We start from the raw sequence: 20,568 nt of genomic DNA, 5'->3' as shown, positions 1-20,568 counted from the left end.
ATTATGTTACTATTTCCTTTCTATTTTTTTTAAAGATTTTAATTCTCTTTCAATTTTTAATTTTCACTAAAATTTTCATATTTTTTATTGTTTTAAATATAATATACTTATATCAAACTATATGTATATATGTTTAAATATAAAATATAACAATAGATATTAAGTGGCGTAGTGGCAATTTCTTATTTAAATATGTGGAGATCACAAGTTTGATTCCTAGGTATCATAATTTTTAATTTTATTTTAAGAAAAAGAACTCTAAAATCGGTCTCTACAATCGGTCATAAATTCGGCCTCTAAATTTCGATCTTTAAATTCGTCGCAAAAGCTTAATGACTTGCACTTTTTCAACCGAAAAGTCTTGGTCGCTAAACGTTTTATTTATCTTGATTATTCCTACATTTCAACTCTAAGACATACTGATAGTACTTGAAATATTTATAAAAAAAAGTTGATTTGGTTCACAATTCAAGCTTAGATCTATTGAATCGAACCATTCAATCGAATCAGTTTATCTAACATTCTCACCTTTTAATTTAAACATCCATTAATATATGAAATTATAGTCGGTTGTTTGTTGCATTCTCTTAGTACTAATAGTGTTTATACGTATATTTGAATGATTGTTTTATATTGAAAACAAAAAGTAGATAAATTTGAATAAAATCATATAAAAAAATTAAAAAATTTATTTAATTTGATCTTATTTATTTCAATAAAGAATACACTCAACGTTGATAGACACAGTTACAATAGTAGAGATGAGTGTCAAAGTCATGCACACATTTCCCAGTACCTGTGTGTATATATCTAGCCTTACAATTTCCATCACAACAAGAATCACCGCATTGACTTGAGCAGAGTCCAATACCAACTTTGCATGAACTTCCAAATGGTGGCCTATCGAATACACATGTGCATAAGTTGTAGAAGTTACAATTCGATCCTAAAAGTGTAGATGAAGTGCCTGCTCCATAGTTGGTACACTTCTCTTGACAATTTTCGGGAGCACATCTTCCCTGAATTATTGTGCATGGTGTGTTACCTTCTACTACCTGCATCAATTGTACTGTTCTCATACAAATTAAATACTGTGAGATGAGATTTATCGTTTATAATTTAACAACCATAATGATAATAGTTGAGAGGGTTATTACCTGCAATAACTAAAACATAGATGACAAAACACAAGAAGGATTTATGCATCTTGTTTGCCATTGAGTAATGCAATGACTTGTGGTTGGTTGCTCCAATGAAAATTTGTGTATTTATAGACAGTTTAAATGAGGTTAAGGACATCTGTCATAGCTTTTAAAAAATATGACGTATTTTTTGTATTTTTAAAAGTTACTTTTGAAAAGAACAAAAATTGTGGAAAAGTTACTTTTAGAAATTGTGATTAAAATATACTTTATTGAAAAATAAAAAGATAGTCAATATATTATTTTATTTATTTTATTGAATATTAAAATTAGTATTTAATTAATAAAATATATAAATGCAGATAAATCCTGAAAACCAAATTTTACATTAACGTAATGGATTTTAATTTAAAATAATTTTTTTTATTATTCAACCACAAGATTTTATCTAACTTTTAAAAAAAAAAAAAAATCTCATAATAATTGTCCTCTTTCATAATTTTATTTATTATAAATTATTTGTCCAATTAGAATATATATCAATGTGATATTTATTATTTCTTTCCACTAAATTATTCTTATTTATTGTATTCTAATTTATTTAAGTATTCCACTAACTACTATTAATAATGTTTTTTTTAATAAATAAGACTTATTTTATCATTGAAATCAAACTAATTAATTATTTTCTTACAAAATGTGAAAAACTCAAAGAGGACACCTATTATGAGATGAAAAGAATAATAGAATACTATTTTAAAATTCTAACAAATCTAGAACACTCAAAATGATATTTTACCTTAAAAATTTCAAACTAATTAATTATTGTCTATTTTTATTATATCAATGTCAATTTTTTTATTATATTATTATATTTATAATAATATATTTATAATTTTTTTGTATCAATTTGTGAATAATAGTTAGGGCTAACCTGTAAAAAAATAATCTTGCAATTTTCTAGGGGCTAAATCTCAAACTAACTGAAAACGCATGTCATTTTGCCAAAGGCTTAACCCCAAGCTAACTACTAACACAGTACTGCGCCACACTACACTAGTAGTTTGTGCCTACGCATGTGTGGCTGCAGGTGGAACATTAATAAATGCATTTTGTGAGGGGGGAAGCCCCAAGAAAAATAGTGAGGTGACAAGCCCCTCACAAACAATTTGCGATGACCTATTTTGCTAGGGGAGTTGTCCCCTCGTAAAATTATGTTTTGTGAAGGGCTTTATGACTAAGTGAGGAGTTACACCCCTGGCAAAAAACCTTTTTCGTGTAGTGAGCGCTTTAAAGCGCTGCAGTAGGTAAGTCAAAGCTTTTTTAATATCAAAGCACTACTATATGTCCTCTTTAGGAAGCACTTATGCCCAAAAGCAATCTTTATTGGCTCCTTTAGACAGCGCTTTTTGCTTTAAAAGTGCTTTCTATTGTCCCGCTTTAGTCAGTGCATTTTTAGTTCTATTTTAGGTCCCTCTAGGCAGCGCTTCATTCATAAAGTGCTCTCTGTTGAATCCTTTAGGCAGCGCCTTTTGCTTGAAAGTGCTTTCTATTGTTCCCTTTTAAGCAGCGCTTCTTTAGTTCTATTTTAGGTCCTTTTAGACAATGCTTTTTGCTTGAAAAGCGCTTTTTCTTGAAAAACGCTTTTTATAGTCCTCCTTTAGGCAACGCTTTTTTAGTTCTATTTTAGGTCCCTTTAGACAGCACTTCATTCCAAATGTGTTCTCTATTGACCCCTTTAGGCAGCGCTATTTGCTTGAAAAGTTCTTTCTGTTGTCCCCCTTTAGGCAACACCTTTTTAGTTCTATTTTATATATATATATATATATATATATATATATATATATATATATATATATATATATATATATATATATATATATATATATATATATTCCAACTGATATAGGTAATAAACAATGAACTTGTCTTCTGCATATATTTACAGTTTTTAGTAACTTGTTATATATATCTTCTGCACCTATCTAAAACAAAACCAAAAAATTAAAAGGCATAACATAAACATTATAACAATTATAACCATAAACATAAACATTATAATCTTATAATTCAACACATAAACATAACAATTATAACCATAACCATAATCAATTATAAACATAAACATATAACCTTATAACTATTATAATCTAACACATAAACATTATAACAATTATAATACAACACATAAACCCTATAACCATTATAATTCAACACAAATCTCATACAACAAGAAAATCCTATTTGTATCAAAATTTGTAAATTCTATATACCATTACAAACTCCATCAACCTTTAATTCACAACAACTTTCAAAACTATTCCAATCCAATATAGAATATCACAACAACAAAAATCTCTAAGGACCTTAAACTTCACATCAGAGTCTAGGGGTGTTCGCGGTTTGAATGGTTTTGACATAAAAACCCATCTAAACTGCAAGAGAAATAAGTGTGTCGTTCAGTTTGGTTCGGTTGGCTATTAGAAATAAAACCAAACCAAACCAAACCAATGCAATTTGGATTGATTCGGTTTTTTTACAAAAATTTATTTAGTCATACATACACATATAGATGACAACATAACTTTATATTTAGTCATTTATCCGATATCACATAACAACAAAATTCATCATATTTGGATAACAACTTTCCATTTAATATACAAAAATAATATTAGATAAAAGTGGAATAAAAAACATAAAATAGTAGCATAAAATAATATCAAAAACATTATAATGAAATAGGAAAAAAAGAGGAGATGAAATATTAGAGAAGATGAAAAAGAAAGAGTAGAAGAGATGAGAGATTAGATAAGAAAAGGAACATTAAAAACATAACTGGAAGAGAGAATAGTGGAATAAAAATAATTAGATGAAAAAGAAATAATTTAAGAGATGAAAGACTAGAAAATAATATGTGATACGTACTTTGAAAAGAATATGAGAAGAATGCGCAATACCGCTAGGAGAGATTTGAGAAGACTTAAACTGAAACCTTAAGTGTAAGGAAGAGAAAATCATTCATAATCGTAAGGTTAAGGCATAATAGGTTTGATTTTAGGTTGGATATAAGTTTATTGAAGTTTGGGGGTTGTAACATAATGCGGTTTGGTTCGGTTTGTAAAATACAAACTGCAAACCGAACAAACCGAACCGCGCGGTTTTTTATAAATAACCCAAACACGTCCGAACCAAATGCGTTTTTTTGCGGTTTCGGTTTGGTTCGGTTTGATTTTAAGGTTTTCTATTAGGCCGGTTTGGTTTTGAACACCCCTTAACACAAAAGAAAGAAAGACAATACCTTATAAAATTCTAGTGAATTTAGTGCAACCTTTGTACAACGGTTTTTCTGCGTCGCTTACCAACCTCTCAAACATTTGGGACAATCCTGAAGATCTTCTTCAAGTGCTTCTACGATGTCTTTTACTCGATCACAATCGTATGTATCTGCGTCATTGTCGTTTGAACCATAGGTCGTACAATACCTCGGTTCAACATTCACGTTACTTATCTCACCATGTAATATCCAATATGTATAACTTCAATCAATTCCATGCCTCAGTAAATGCGATTTCAACCCAACTGCGTCAACCCGACTCCTATAACAACAACCTTAACAAGGACATTTCATTCGACGGGGGTCTTCGGCGTGTTCAACAGCAAACTTAACGAATTCTAATACCCCATTTTGTACTCTTTTGACAATCGATTGGAACACATCCATTTTTTACCCATGATATTACTAAGTAAGCTAAACAAAAATACTATAATTATTCACGCAACTATAGCAAAAGAACAACTAATTACCAATTGAGAAGTCAACAACTTCTAGAACCACACAGTGTAAAGATTCTTGAAAAACGATTAAAATTTCACTGTTCTCAAGAGAAATCGGAGATGGAGCAGCAACAACGAATCTAGGCAGCAACTATACATAAATAATATGGTTCATTAATTCAAGTTTAAATATATATGTTAAAAAAAATGGAAAAGCAACCAATATTACAACCAAAATTATAATTTGAAACCAAATGATATAACATAAAATAAAATACTCTTATAAACCAATCTATACAAAACAATTTCAATTTAAATATTTATAAACTACATTGTTGAAACGAGTAATGTATGAAAAGTATTATTAGTAGAATTCATTTTCAATTTTACATATTTGTAAAATTTTCAAAACATTTACTATTTTAGCTATACAAATTTTGTGCATTTTTTTTATTTTTAAAACATTTCTCTTGCGAAGGTTCCAATTTCGAGGTGAAGTTATTAGACTTCAAGCAAATTTGATTGTCCATTCCATTGCAAAAGCGATCATCTTTTGAGCTAGACGTAGTGTTATCCATATGATTTCTCCTTATATTGAACATCATGTGTTGAATGAATTTCGTTGAGTTTGCTTTTGTCTAAAAAAACATTTCTCCATGAATAGAGCAAACATGAATATTATAGCAAACAGAGCATGTATTTAGTATAAAATATTTATAACAGAATTCTTCTTCAATAGCGAACCATGAAACAGAAATTCAAATAGAAGAGTGTAATGGTCTAATTGATTGTCAAAACTTATTTTCTTAGGTTACCTAAGATTTTGGAATATATGTAGGTAAATCCTTAAGGGCAATTAGATTCTTTTTCATAGGATGAAATTTGAAATCCCTAGAATGCAGTATGAGTCTCACACACCTGAATAAAAGTTAGAATTTAGAAACAAATTTAAATACGCCAATTCCAAGCATCCACAATATTTCAAATCTGCAAATAGAAATTAACAAAAAATTGTTTCATGTGGAAGCTTAATACAAGTTAGGGATATAAGAAATACTCATCATTTGTCAAAATGCCACAGTGCGTGTTTAGTCAAAATGTGTCTGGAATATATATTTAGTCCACTAAAAAAATGTCTACTTGCTTAGTTTGTTAGTATTATTGGTTCTTTTGATCATGCTTTTTTTAATTAAGAGACATGTCGACTAGCACCGACACCTCGGATAAAAGGTGGTTTCTTGTCTGAAACCGACAGAGACGCTCGTGGTTACATTTAATTTATATATATTTTTTAAAATTATTACCAGTGTGGTGTCGTCGTGTTAGGTCTGAAACCGAAAGAGGCGCTCGTGGTTACATTTAATTTATACAATTTTTTAAAAATTATTACCAGTGTGGTGTCGGCGTGTTAGTGTCTGAAACAGACAGAGGCGCTCGTGATTACATTTAATTTATACTTTTTTTTTTAAATTATTACCAGTGTAGTGTGGGTGTGTCAGTTTCGGTGTCATGTTTCCGATATCTATGCTTCGTAACATATCAATCAATGTCATTCTTAGTTTTGTAGCATTTTTATTAGTTAACTAATTAATTAGTTTATGGGTCTTTTGATTTTAGGTACCTGGTATATAGTTCTTTCTTTCAGTATTGTGATATTATAGTTTCAACTATCTGCTAAATAGAAACATTAAGCTCATACAAAATGGGCACCTAAGTAAAATAGACTCAAAATAGGACAGAAAATTTGTTAGAGACGTGATTTCTGTCGTGATGAGCGCATCATCAGCTTTTCTTGTCTATTACGCGGGGAATACACGTGCAGTGTTGGATCCTGGATTGGGACATTTTGGTATAAATATGGAAGTCAGTTTAACATTTTTAGCTTTTACTGTGATAAAACATGTATGTGTGAGAGGAATGTTATTTTTTACTACAATGAGACAAAAACCATATGATTAATTGTACGTTTTTATATGATAGGCTACTTATTTTGATGTGTCTGAACTCTGAACTATCAATTTTGTGTTGCCAAAAACATATCTTTGAATGAATCAAGCAGACAAAGTAGTTTGTTACTCTTCATGTTAGGAATGGATTCTGTGGTTTTGGCATTGAAAAACATGAACCCTTATTTTTATTTTCCAGAATGTACTTGAAGAACTGGTATATATCAATGGACCATTCTAGTTCGATGTCCTACATTAAATAATGACAAATTCTCTAACAAAATGGGCACCTATATGCAGATCATGGAGAACCATATGACTGAATTACCGGAGCTGCCTGCGAATCAAGGGTTTTTTTTCTCTCTTTTCTACATTGACATGTTTCTATAAAATCTTGGCACATCTGTTTGCTATTTTATGCATTACAAAAGTGTATGATGTGATTTTACAAAAATAGTTAATTAGTGAACAAAAGTGATGTATAAGTAGATTTAATCTATCTTGTTAATCTCCGAAAAAGCGCGGCGCGGTCAATCTCAAAATTTGAGCGACGCAGAAGTCGGGAGCGATGCGGGCACTATTTTAACGATGCAGAAACTAAAAAATAAATATTTTAATATATATATATATATATATATATATATATATATATATATATATATATATATATATATATATATATATATATATATATATATATATAGATATATGTTGGAATACTTGGAATGATGATAACTTGGAATGATGATAACTTGGAGGAAGAGTTGGAATGATTTATTGACATTAAATGAGCAATAAATGAGCATAAGTAAGAGCTAATATGGAGATGAATTTGAAAAGATTAATTTTAACTCCCACATTAGAGGGAAAACAAATATTAGTAGTGTATATATATTCCAACTTGAACAATAGTTGTTGGGTCCAAGGACACCTACAATTTTGTAAAGGAGTGAAGACACACCAATGTGCCAAGAAGACACACACGCGCGCGTGAGCCGCCGGCTCGGCTTGGTTCGGTCCAAATGAATTAATTTTTTAGAACCCGAATTAATGGAAATTAATTATCATTGAATAATTAATTAATTCGGTAAAAATTAAATACTATTAAATATGAAATTAATTAATATTTAATATTAAATAATACGAATTGGTGACGTGTCCTAAGACCAAGTCTTAACCTAGATTTTGACTAGGTTTACTTGTCCTCCAAGCTTGCTGACCAAGTAAATAACGGCTACCTTGACTGGGCCGGTTCAACTCTCCCACTATATTTTCGCCCACGATTTGGTCCACTCAGTTGGATCCTCTTTGCCTATAAATATATTTTCTTCATTCATTTGTTGTGCACTCCAGAATTCACAATCGAATTCTTTCTCCTCTCTTTACTATGCTTCATCTAAATTTTCTTTTTTGATTTACGATTGGAATTTATTCCAGATACTACGACTGTTTTTTATACCATCTGAAGGTGTAATTTGAACGACACATCATTAGTGCAAGTGATTGTCGAATTATCTGAACTGGCTGTTTTATCTTGGAGACGACATCGTATCTCGAACTGCTTTGCATAATTACTGGCAGTACGGTGAAACGTCTTAAAGAAAGCGACCTAGTACGCGACTCGTCCCGATAATTTTCTTTGTGGCAATATTTTCAAATCCGAAAAACAACAATTTTAAGACGTTTTGTAACTGCCATGGCTACTGAGGAAATTATCGGTACAAATGCGTCCGCTTCTGTGAATGACAAACCATTCAAGTTTGAGGGATCTAATTTCAAACGTTGGCAATCAAAGATGAAGTTTTTCTTAACTCTGAAAAAGGTTGCCCATGTTCCGACTGAGGATATCCCTATTGTTCCTTCTGGATCAATCGAAATAACTAATGGTAAGTCAATTGCTGAATCAGACGGAACCTCCAAAAAGGACGGAGTTTCCAAAATATCTAATGGAAACTCTGCTGCAAAAGAAAAAGCCGCAGCAGATAACTTACAGCTCCGAAAAGAAATTGCCCTATGGCAAGAAAATGATTACCTATGCAAACATCATATTCTGAACAGTCTTGCTGATGACCTCTATGACTACTACAGTAATCACAATACTGCTAAATAGGTTTGGGAAGCTCTCCAAAAGAAGTATGACACTGAAGAAGTTGGTGCAAAGAAATATGCTGTCAGCCGCTACTTGAACTACAAGATGGTGGATGAAAAATCAGTGGAAGCTCAAAGCCACGAACTTCAGAAAATAGCTCATGAAATAATTAATGAAGGTATGCCCCTCAATGAACAATTTCAAATTGCTGTGATTATTGACAAACTGCCCCCTGGTTGGAAATATTTCAAAAACGTGCTCTGCCATAAATCAAAAGAATTTTCAATCGAAAGCCTGATTACTCGCCTCCGAATTGAAGAGGAAGCTCGGAGACAATATCAGAAAGATGAAGTCTTAGTTGTTACTAACAACAAAAAGAAATTCGGTGGGGTTCTGAAGCCTACTGGCAAACCATTAAAGATTCAAAACCGCAATGTTGTGAACCGAATTAAGAATGGGAATCCCTTTAGGGCCCCATCTGCTCCATTTGCTAGGCAGCAACCACCACCTCAAAGAAATGATGCTCCAGTTTTCACTTGCTACAATTGTGGAAAACTGGGTCATATGGCAAAAAAATGTAAGATCAGGCCTAAACCTGTTGCTGGCTCAAATGCTCAGATTAACATGACTGGTGTGCCATTTGTTGCTATGATCACTGAAGTCAACATGGTTGGTGGAAGTGATGGTTGGTGAATAGACATTGGCGCCTCTCGTCATGTCTGCTATGATCGTGCTATGTTCAAGACATACACTATTGCTGAAGATAAGAAAGTGCTGTTGGGAGATGCTCACACCAATAATGTTGCTGGAATTGGAGATGTTGAGCTGAAATTCACCTCGGGAAAGACTTTGATCTTGAAGGACGTCAAACAAGTTCCTGAAATTAGGAAGAATCTTGTTTCTGGTTTTCTTTTAAATAAGGCAGGGTTTAGTCAAACTATAGAGGCAGATTTGTACACCATCACTAAGAATGGTATTTTTGTTGGGAAAGGGTACGCCGCTGATGGCATGTTTAAGGTGAATGTTGATTTTAATAAAGTTTCTCCTTCCGTTTACTCTTTGTGTGATTTTAATATTTGGCATGCTAGACTTTGTCACGTTAAAAGCGAGTTATTTCTTTGACATGTTGCTTCCAGATGTTGAAACACTTCAAGACAACATGTTCTTTTGTCTAGTAGATCTTCAACCTATTTTCTCTTCCAAGTATAATTCCTACTTAACTAATTACTGCTATATTAGTTTTAACAAACATAATTCTAATTCAAATAGTAGAGAAACAACAATCTCCCCCTTTGACTTATTTTGGCTAAAACTAATTTATACAACCTTTGCATTACAGAAGCTAAAACAAATACGAAGATATTTAAATTAAGTACAACATCGGTAATTTGAAGTCTTCAGATAAGTCACTGTTTTTTTACAATCACTGTATGTGACAGTCTTCAGTCTTCGTCTATGATGTCTCAACCTCATACCAGGACATCTTCTTGGCAGTCCCAACTCCAATGTTCTCTCTTTTAAGTATCCCACGGATAACACATAGTTTCTCCCCCTTAAAAGATGCTCTCCAGAGATAACATAAATAACCACTTCTCCCCCTTTTATCAAAAAAAAAGAAAAAGGCTATTAAGAGAAAGAACACAATATAGCACAGTAATCATTACACCACAGACACCAACTTCACATAGAAGGAGAAAAATCTGAATTCATGGTGCACATGAGGAAGAAAATATCAGATACTCCCTCTTAAACTGAGAACTATGTTATGACTCGGAAAAGACATCCTCTTTTAGAGCATAAGAGGAAACACACCAACAGAAACAAACACTTGAACTATCCATTCACAGACACAAAGAAACTAGACCTCTATATTGGATAACTTAGAATACAAGACACAATTTGTGTTCAAGACTCAAACCCACAAGACACAAAATAAAATAATTTCAGAAAGAAGGAAAACTGCAAACAAGTACAGACTCTAAATATAATAACCTATTCGACATCTTTGCAAAGCAACTACAAAAATATGACCTCAGACTTAGCAATATCTGAATACTACCCTTTTCCCTATGTTTGCCACAAGTTGACAAACATAACCTTCACAAAACCAAACTCAAGACCACACCCATATCCAAACGAAGGACATGAGAACACATAAACAAAGACACGTAATGTGAAGAAAAAAAGAAACACAAAGACTCTAAATACCTGAGCAAAAATAACGCACCTAGACTGTAACCTATTTCTTGGTCAAGAAACGCTACTTCAAAAAAACGCATCAGTTAAGGTTGTGCATCAGATAGAAGAAGTAAGTTTATCAGAACCGATTTTTCCTAGAAATGACAGTTTCCAAAAGATGCACGGAAGTCTGAACGCGTGATACACACCATCAATACACGTTTTAGATGAAACATTTAAGAATAATCCATGTTGGTTGTCAAGGATAAAACATGTCTTGAGATATGTCCTAACTTTAAGTTCGACATTGTCCTACAACTTAAGTAGATTAGACTTTAAAAAACTCTTCCATAAGATTAGAAGCAGTAGTTCACTGTCTTTGCTGGTCTTTAGCCCTCAGGTTCTGCCGAGAAAAATAAATTCTCCCAGACACCACATAATCTCCCAAAGTCCAACTTGAGAGACCTGAGACCAAATGATTAAATTAATCACCTTCATATGATTCAACCATTTATGCCCAGTCAAGCATACTAAAATTTCACGAAATATTTGTCTAACATTATACTTCCCCGACTGTATTACTACAACCTTCATCCATATACAAGTCCATTATCCCTATTATTATAAACTTCAATGCTTCAGTTGAAGATGAACCTTGAAGCACGGGATTAAGAGACTTCATCTTCCCATAGTGTAGGGTAACCACTATTACACACTCCACGTTGTACATCCAGCTGAGTATGACTTCATACTGTAAAATCATCTTGACTTTTACAGACCGAGAATCATCAGCTGCTTGAGAGAGATATCAAGTACCCTGAGTGGTTCACATAAGCAAGGACACACCTGATTTGGAAATTTTCACATATTCCATATCAAATGTTCTTAGCTTCCTTATTGTACAAGTTTCAGACTGCCACTTTGTTCCCTATTCAGGAAGTAACTAATTCCTTGAAAGATATGTTTATTAGATCCCCTATCGGATGTTGCTCTTCTAGCAATTTCTGGATTTAATTGCCATCTTCATAAGTATTGCCTTTCCCATACACCCTTGTGGATAAGGCCAGAAGTTCCGTATACTGCTCCTAGTATATTCAGAAACACCACTTTTGAATATAGTGATGAACATGTTAACAACCAGTAATCATGATGTTCGAACATCATTTAGGACATCAGCTTTGAAAGCTGAATCTGGTTGTCAACCACAACAACTGAGAGAAATAAACCATCAATAGTTAGTAGCTCTCTTAATAGCTACTCAGCCACATAGAGAAAAATATATTCTCTATACCTTTCCTGAGCCTTGAGAGTTCAAAATGCAGAAATGCATAAATCTTCAGATAAATACTCCATCTCCCATTCGTATTCACTTTTAGTATTATGCACGACCTCCTACATACCAATAATTTAGGTTGTTTCTTCTTCATGACAGCCTCCTTCATCACAACAATTCCAGAACATGTCAGTGGTTCGACCTTGTGCTTTATTCTGGACAAAACTGGCCTTCCTTGTAACACCCGAGGCCAAAGAAGGCGAGGGGTGGTTGCACCGCATGTAACACCTGAGGTCGAAGAGGGCTATGGTGGTCGCCACATCGGAATGAGAGGAATCCTAAGGCCGTGCAGGTATGAGACTGCATGGTTGAAGGAAAGCTTCTAAGGATTGATAGGTACTACCTATAACAACAAGATGCATCTTCTTTTCGAGAGCCCGTTCCATAAGAACTCCATAGTTAAGCGTGCTTGAATTGGAGTAGTATTGGGATGGGTGACCTTCTGGGAAGTTTCCCGGAAAGCGTGCGAGTGAGGTCAAAGCATGCTGAAAAGACCCGTGTGGTTTGTGGGGTCAGTCGATCATCCCGAAAGCAGTCTGGGGCGTTACAAATGGTATCAGAGCCAGACCTCTCCCAGTACGATGTGGTTCGAGGACGAACCATGCGGAAGCTGGTGGGCATGTAACACCCGAGGCCAAAGAAGGCGAGGGGTGGTTGCACCGCATGTAACACCTGAGGTCGAAGAGGGCTATGGTGGTCGCCACATCGGAATGAGAGGAATCCTAAGGCCGTGCAGGTATGAGACTGCATGGTTGAAGGAAAGCTTATAAGGATTGATAGGTACTACCTATAACAACAAGATGCATCTTCTTTTCGAGAGCCCGTTCCATAAGAACTCCACAGTTAAGCGTGCTTGACTTGGAGTAGTATTGGGATGGGTGACCTTCTGGGAAGTTTCCCGGAAAGCGTGCGAGTGAGGTCAAAGCATGCTGAAAAGACCTGTGTTGGTTTGTGGGGTCAGTCGATCATCCCGAAAGCAGTCTGGGGCGTTACATTCCTTGTTGAAGAGATAAATTCCTGAGATGATATATTAACATCAGGCCCGACATCTACCTTGATGTGGTATGTTCAACTCCCCTTCCTCAAGTTTAAATAGAAGAATCAATCCAATGAACTGGATGATACTTCCAAAGTGCATATTCCTATCAACCACTGCGCTTAGGTTAATATGCTTATCATCACCCTTCCTTGGATAATAGTTCTTCTTTGTTCAGAACCAGAGTTCCATGCTCTCATATACTTGAAAAATGAATCAAGTTTGAGTAAGCAACCTCCATCCTGTTTGCAGAAAAAGCTATCAACCTCAAACCTTTGGATAATGGCTGTCTTAAATCCTTTTCTCTGAATTTTTGGTTCCTTTGAACAGGAGAACCTAATAGATGTCAGAGATAAGTCTAGACTTTATACAAGAAGAACCTTGTTGAGGTGTCCTTCAAATACAACAGTATGCTAATCTTCTGCCCTTCTACTTCATTGGATCAGAAATAAACCAATCCAAGAAGAATCCCATGTGTTGCTCGTGTCCTGATCAACATATTCATCTAAGACAAGTTTCTAGCATTGAAACTTCTTAGATCCAGATGCTTCCTCTTCCAGATCAGGAGTAGGTTCCAAACATATGTGATTAATACACATTTGTTCAGCCCCCAAAGCATCTATTGTGCAATCTCCTTAACCAGTAAAATTATGCATAATTTGTTGATATGATGTCTCAACATTTTTTAGAATATCATTCAAGGACTACACCAAGAGACCCTTCAACAAAGACCTATGGTTGACCTTCCAGAGAAGAGAGCAAAAATAAATTGCTTTATTTCGATCTCCTATCAATGAACTTATTGAAAATGCCTTTATGATTGGGCTTGAGACAAACCTCGAGTATTTTTGGCTACTTTAATAATTTAATCGACAAAATCCTACTACACGTATGACATCATCATGGGATACATCTTCAAAAGATACAATAAGATTTTTCCATCAGATGCAGCGGAATAAACGAAAAACTCCTCCACCAAGCTTCAGGCACAACATGAGTCACTGCTCTCTTGACAACCTCAAGGCAAGGTCTACACACACCTTGTCACGAATAGTCCATCCCCCACTTCTAGGGACCATTCTTAAACATATGAACAGACCAAGTCCATACAACCTTTCAACAAAACTATCGTTCATGCATATGAACCATAAAGTATCTTCCCAGGATCTCATCCAAAGATAGAACAGGATGCCTGCTCTGCTACCAATTGAAATTCTGGTATAGCAGAACTCAGATGTCCCATAGGATTTCGAGACATCTGGTGTGTTATCAACTACATATGCAAGATAAAGACAGTTAAAGTAGTTGCTGAAAAGTAAAGTGCACACAAGAATTGTTAACCCAGTTCGATGACAAACACACCTACTCTAGGGGCATACCAAGCCAGGAATGAAGTCCACTATCAGCAGTATTAATTCAGAGCTAAACTAGTCACAAGTTTACAACCTCTCACTTAATCCCTACCTAACGACCCTTCTACCTAGTGTCATACCCCAAAATTTGCCTTCCATATTCCATTCACAATAATTCAAAGTTCAAGATTCAATTCCAAAGCCTTGCTCAAACAATCCCAAGATCCATAGTCAACTGATTCAAACCTGAAGGACAACTACAATCAAAGCATGATTCAAACCTAGGATCATTGGTCAAACATCAAGTATAGAGGTGCATAAGCATAATTTGATCAAAGATTGATCATGATTCCATTAATAGAAACTCAGAGATGAACAAATACAAAAAGGTTCAAATTAGGGTTTCTTAGGAGAAAGTCAACTCAACTTTGACTGGGCATAACTTTCACATGGAACATCAAAAATTCCCCACTCAAAGCCTATTTTGAAGGAAATTGGATTCCCTACAACTTTGTCTCTCACAAGCCAGGGCTAGAAATGATTCATTTGAGAGATACAGTGCAAAAGACTACCGGCCATTTTCAGGCATCCTCCAAAAGCAGTTTTTCCCAAAAAGGATATGATCAAGATAAAAGCTCCAAATGAAAAATATATTCCAAAGTGGCTTATAGAGGACCTCTTGAGGTTTCCAAAAAGTCTTAGAACTCCCTCATAGCTTAAAAATTGAGTGAGATATGATTGATCAAAGTTGGGCGATTTTTGAAGGCAAAATGTGAAATAAAAGAGGTTCAAATTGGATTTCTTGCAAATGGGCTTATATTTTTATGACTTAAACTTGGTCCACAAGCTATCCAAACCATATGCCACGAATTATATCATTTTATTTGTTTTTATACATTTTTTATTTCATTTAAAATTAATTTAAATGATTTAATTAGGTAAGAAATCAAATATTTTGTTAACAAAGGTGCATATATATTGATTCCAATCAATATTAATGAGTAAATACAATATATTTTCGTGATTAATTGATTGGAAGGAGATTGATACAATTTTGGCCAAATATAGTAGCTTAGGATTCAAGAATAAAGAGAAATTTCCAAAATTTGGCAAGGGTGGATTTAAGGAGTTTTGGACCTTTCTTTTAACCTAATTCCTTCATCTATAAGTAGACAAGAGAGGGCAATAGACTAGGGGACAAATTCTGGCCAGAGGCATATTTGCAAGAACTCCAAAATTCACCCAAAATATCAAATTTGTTTTCAAAGAGTTCGTGGCTTTCAACAAGATCTAAGGGTTTCAAAAGCTTCCTCAGGGGATTTGGAACGTGTTTGGATTGGTACTCTGCTTCAGCACCCCCAGAAAATTCTCCAATAGGCCAAAGTAAGTCGTTTTGAAACTTGATTCGATTGGCATGATGTGTGCATATTTATGATGTTTTGATTGTGTGTTATGCTTTGTATGAATGCTATGAACGTTTCCTGAAAGTTAATTTGATTTCTGGGCGCGTTTGGGGTGGTTCACCATTGTTGACCGAGTCAAGCTCTAGGGTTTATATTTTGGGGGTTTTCTCTTGGGGTTAAATTAAGACAAATAAGAGGAACAGTTAAGTTCGCGTGAGAGAGACGAGGAAGGTTGATAGGTCGCGATACGTTTATACATGCAGGTGCTCTATTCGCTATTTTTTCAAAATGCATAGGCTACGAAAGATGGTGTAGCAAAATCGTAGCAAAACTGTGCATTTTCTTTTCAGGTTTAACGAAGAAGATGATGAGGTGTTCGCGTGTGGTTCGTCCGTTTGAATTTCGCGCGCATGACTTCCATTCAGTTATATTGCTTTTATTTAATAATTGGAATGCGCATACTAAACAAAACGTGCGTTTGGTTGAACTGGCTGGGGCGAATTTGAGTAAGCAAAGGGACGAGGGTTTGATCCCTCGCTCCCATGTTATTTTTAACAACAAATCCTGTTAGTGATCCCATGTACGTGTGCTCCAGGACCCTACCATGTACCCCTCAGATCTAACCCCTAATCCACCACTCAGCTTAGATCCAACAGCCTAGGATTAATACCCATACCATAGACCTTAAAAGCAACCATACTGAATCCCAACCCTAATAACCTAAATTAGTTTTAATTAATTATATGTTTTAATTAATTCTTTTTAATATATTTATTTATATGATAATAATTATTTTTATAAATAATTTAACATATAATATTTATGTTAAAAATTCTAATTTGTTGTTCGCTCCGATTAAATTAATTAACCGCTATGGTCAATAATGAATTTTAATTAAAATGTTATTTAATTAAAATATAATTAATTTCTATTTGATTAAATGGTTTCGACTATCTTATTAGTCGCGATGATTAATCTTTCTATTGTTCTTATTCCAATTCGCTATTCTTTTTAATCGAAACAATCGATTGCGAGGGGTAACGATACAAACTAATTATTAAAAATTATTAAAAATGTCCTAATTCGTTATTAGTAATAATCAAATCAATTGATTAAAATTGGTAACGGTACAACTCCAAATCTTTTAACTATGGCGATTGAATCTATTGATCGTTGCGGTTAATAGTGCTAAATCAAATCAGGGTTGTACGCCCAAACCTCAAAACACTTTTCAAACCTTTCAAAACCTCAATATCAAAACACGGATTTTCATCCTCATTCAAAACTAAGATAGGCTACTCAAAAGCCTTCAAACCATCTCAAATTAAATTTCAAATCCTAAGGGCGTACAACCCTTCCCCGAACTACGTTGACTCTGATTCTCCATAAGGAGATACGTAGGCACTTGGCAACAAGGCGAGTCCCCTTCCTCCAAATCTTAATCATGTCTTTAACCCTATTAATTGTTTGTTACCTTTCTTTATGTTTTTCCATAACCCTTATCTTTGCAATGTTAATCTTTAGGAAAGGGTTGAGGGTGCCTAACACCTTCCCTCGACCTGAATATAGTATCTTACCCGGATCTCTATACTGCGTAGGGTTTCCTATTCGCCCTTCAGAATAGGTGGCGGCTCTCTAAGTTATAATTTTTAGGGCAGGTTGCTACACCTAGGTCCTCCCTAGATATGGAATATCCCTATCCCACTTCCTATAATCACAATGATGTTGTACATTTCTCCAGTCCCAAGAGTTGTAGCAACGGCCTAATATCCATAATCATGTATCCACGGAATAGAAGACACACTTCCATGATAAGGAGACACACTCGTATGTCAGGAAGGAAGCTGCACTTCCCTCCATACTCAACCTTGACTCTAGACTAAGAACACATACTTGGAGTTACTTAAAAGATTCCTTCAAGAACAATACTTAACTCATTACCTAAAGGCTTCTGAGTGAGAACACGATGACCATCCCACAAACCGGGTGATTCATCGATAACGACAACCCTTATAATTTTACATGTTGGTCAACCCCTAAACCTAGGTTACAATACTTCTATTTATAACCTATTACCCAACTAGATTTGGGCTTCTAATCAAAGCAAATATGATGTTACAAATCTCGAAAAGATTCTCCTACAAAATAGGTCTTCTATCAAATCTTCCTAATTAATCTCCAAAATTAGAAAGTCTTCAATCAACATAATCTGATTTGATTATTCCATATTCTTCTTAGCGCCACATATCCTTGCATAATATTGGTTAGTAATATTTTGCATTGCTATTAATTACTGAGTCTGATTCAATCAACAACAGTTCTGGTTCAGGCGCGATGTCGAATGGAACATGTTTCAACATCTTCTTTGACATGTTGCTTCCAGATGTTGAAACACTTCAACACAACATGTTCTTCTGTCAAGTAGATCTTCAACCTGTTTTCTCTTCCAAGTATAATTCCTACTTAACTAATTACTGCTATATTAGTTTTACCAAACATAATGCCAATTCAAATAATAGAAAAACAACAACTGTGAGAAATGGATCGAACTCTATTATGTCGAAGGATAGCCTCTGGTTCGACAGAGAATATGCATGAGGTCGAAGCATATTTGCATGCTGCCATAAAAGACATACATACTGTAGTCAAAGTGTCTTATAGTATGTGGGTGTCGAAATGTTAGGTTTGTTAGTATTTCGAATTGGGCTTGTTTGTTATGTCCAACTGTTTAAGTTAGCTTGTTCATAAGTTAGCTTGTAATGAGTATTTGTGAAAAAATCCCATTAGTTTAATATGTTAGGTTTATTATGAATAGCATACTAGTCTCTCATCATTGCATATGACGAATTCTAATTTAGTGTGAGAGGGTTATTTGTTATTCTTGTAACACTTGTAATCATGATTCAAAGAGAAAGTAAATAATAACAGTTATAACTAATTCCTTGTTGTTCTTTTTACTTCACATTGTGTTCCTTATTATACTCTATTTTTGGCATCATTTTCACAACAAATTGGTGCAATGAGCATGAAGAAGATGACTTCAACAAAGCAGGAGATTGAAAAGTTCACCGGAGTGAATAATTTTGGTCTGTGGCGCTTGAAGATGAAAGCTCTACTGGTCCAGCAGGGTTTTTTGGAGGCGTTGAAGGGAGAGGCAGCTATGGACGTTGCGTTAACAGAAAAAGAAAAGGCGACCATGATAGAGAAAGCCCACTGCACAGTTCTTTTAAGCCTCGATGATAAGGTTCTTCGGCAGGTATCAAGGGAGACGGCGATATCAGGGCAATGGGTGAAACTTGAAAGTTTGTACATGACTAAATAGTTGGTAAATCGACTCTACCTAAAGCAAACATTCTCTTAAATCAAATTAATTATATTTTGCAAATAATAGGACAAGTAGATGCACTTCCACCACATCCTCGAATATTCGATTGGTTGGCTTAACATCTTGCCTATTAATTATTATAACCTCTAAAATTCACAAGCAAAACAAATCAATTTCCTCGCCCCGCACGATTCAATCTTAATAAAGATGAATTCTTTATCAACCAACCAAATGTATTTCAAACTATGATGACTCTGAATTTCTCATTGCACTGTGAGAATAGGTAGGCACATGGTTGCGAAACCAAGGCGAGTCAACTTAAAACATTTTCTTTTGTTACTCTTCTTTGTAATTAAATCATTTATCTTTGTAAATAAATGATTAAAGCAGAATAAATAATAAATAAACACACCTAGTAACCCAAATATTATAGAAGGTTCCACTTGAGTACAAGGGAGGTGAGGGGCGCCTAACACCTTCCCCCTACCTAACCGACTCCCGAATCCTTAACTTGGTTACAAAGACCGTCTTATCCGTACCTTTAGGGTTTCCCTATTATTTTTCCGTCCTTAGGACAAATAAATAATAGTGGAGACTTCATTGAACTCTTTGTCGACCGTGAGAGCTGGCGACTTCAGTGGGGACTACCCTAAAGAGTGTCTCTCCTACCCTTTAGTCCTAAGGTTTACATGTTTTCTTTATGTGCTTTTTCCTTCTCTTATTCTACTTTTATGTATACTTCATTTTAATCTAACTTTTATTTCATTTTATTTCATCTATATATACTTGTGGTTTATTTTTGGGAATTATTTGTGTTAGATGTTCTACACCCGAACGTCCGAGAAAAATCCTTAGAAATAAGGAGTTGTCTATTGGCCAAAGGGGTTTAACATCCTTATGAGTTTTTGCGATAACTCCGCTCAAAGTGGATTGGTTTCAAAGAATTATCTTTGGGAAGGCTAGCCTTTCTTGAAGATGAAACTTTTG

The 20,568-nt window shown here is 34.5% G+C and overlaps 1 protein-coding gene across 1 annotated transcript; it reads right to left on the bottom strand.

The window, feature by feature from the left end:
- Window positions 1–672: 672 nt before the first annotated feature.
- On the bottom strand, window positions 673–1,236 carry LOC131599543 (defensin-like protein 183). Its single transcript, XM_058871860.1, has 2 exons — window positions 1,158–1,236; window positions 673–1,069 (listed from the first exon to the last, which is right to left on the bottom strand). Exons 1-2 carry the CDS (start codon window positions 1,216–1,218, stop codon window positions 729–731), a joined length of 402 nt encoding a protein of 133 aa, XP_058727843.1. The 5' UTR covers window positions 1,219–1,236; the 3' UTR covers window positions 673–728.
- Window positions 1,237–20,568: the final 19,332 nt, after the last annotated feature.

This window comes from Vicia villosa, linkage group LG4 (genome assembly GCF_029867415.1).
Source record: "Vicia villosa cultivar HV-30 ecotype Madison, WI linkage group LG4, Vvil1.0, whole genome shotgun sequence".
Lineage (NCBI taxonomy): Eukaryota > Viridiplantae > Streptophyta > Magnoliopsida > Fabales > Fabaceae > Vicia > Vicia villosa.
The sequence above is the reverse complement of the archived record's forward strand: the minus strand, read 5'-3'. Positions and strand labels throughout refer to the sequence as shown.

What these genes read in the sequence shown, in the direction of transcription:
- LOC131599543 (XM_058871860.1), bottom strand. Translation starts at nt 1,218, where the DNA reads ATGGCAAACAAGATGCATAAATCCTTCTTGTGTTTTGTCATCTATGTT. An exon ending in CTATGTTTTAGTTATTGCAG is followed by an intron (nt 1,070 to 1,157) that starts GTAATAACCCTC and finishes GTATGAGAACAG; the next exon opens with TACAATTGATGCAGGTAGTA.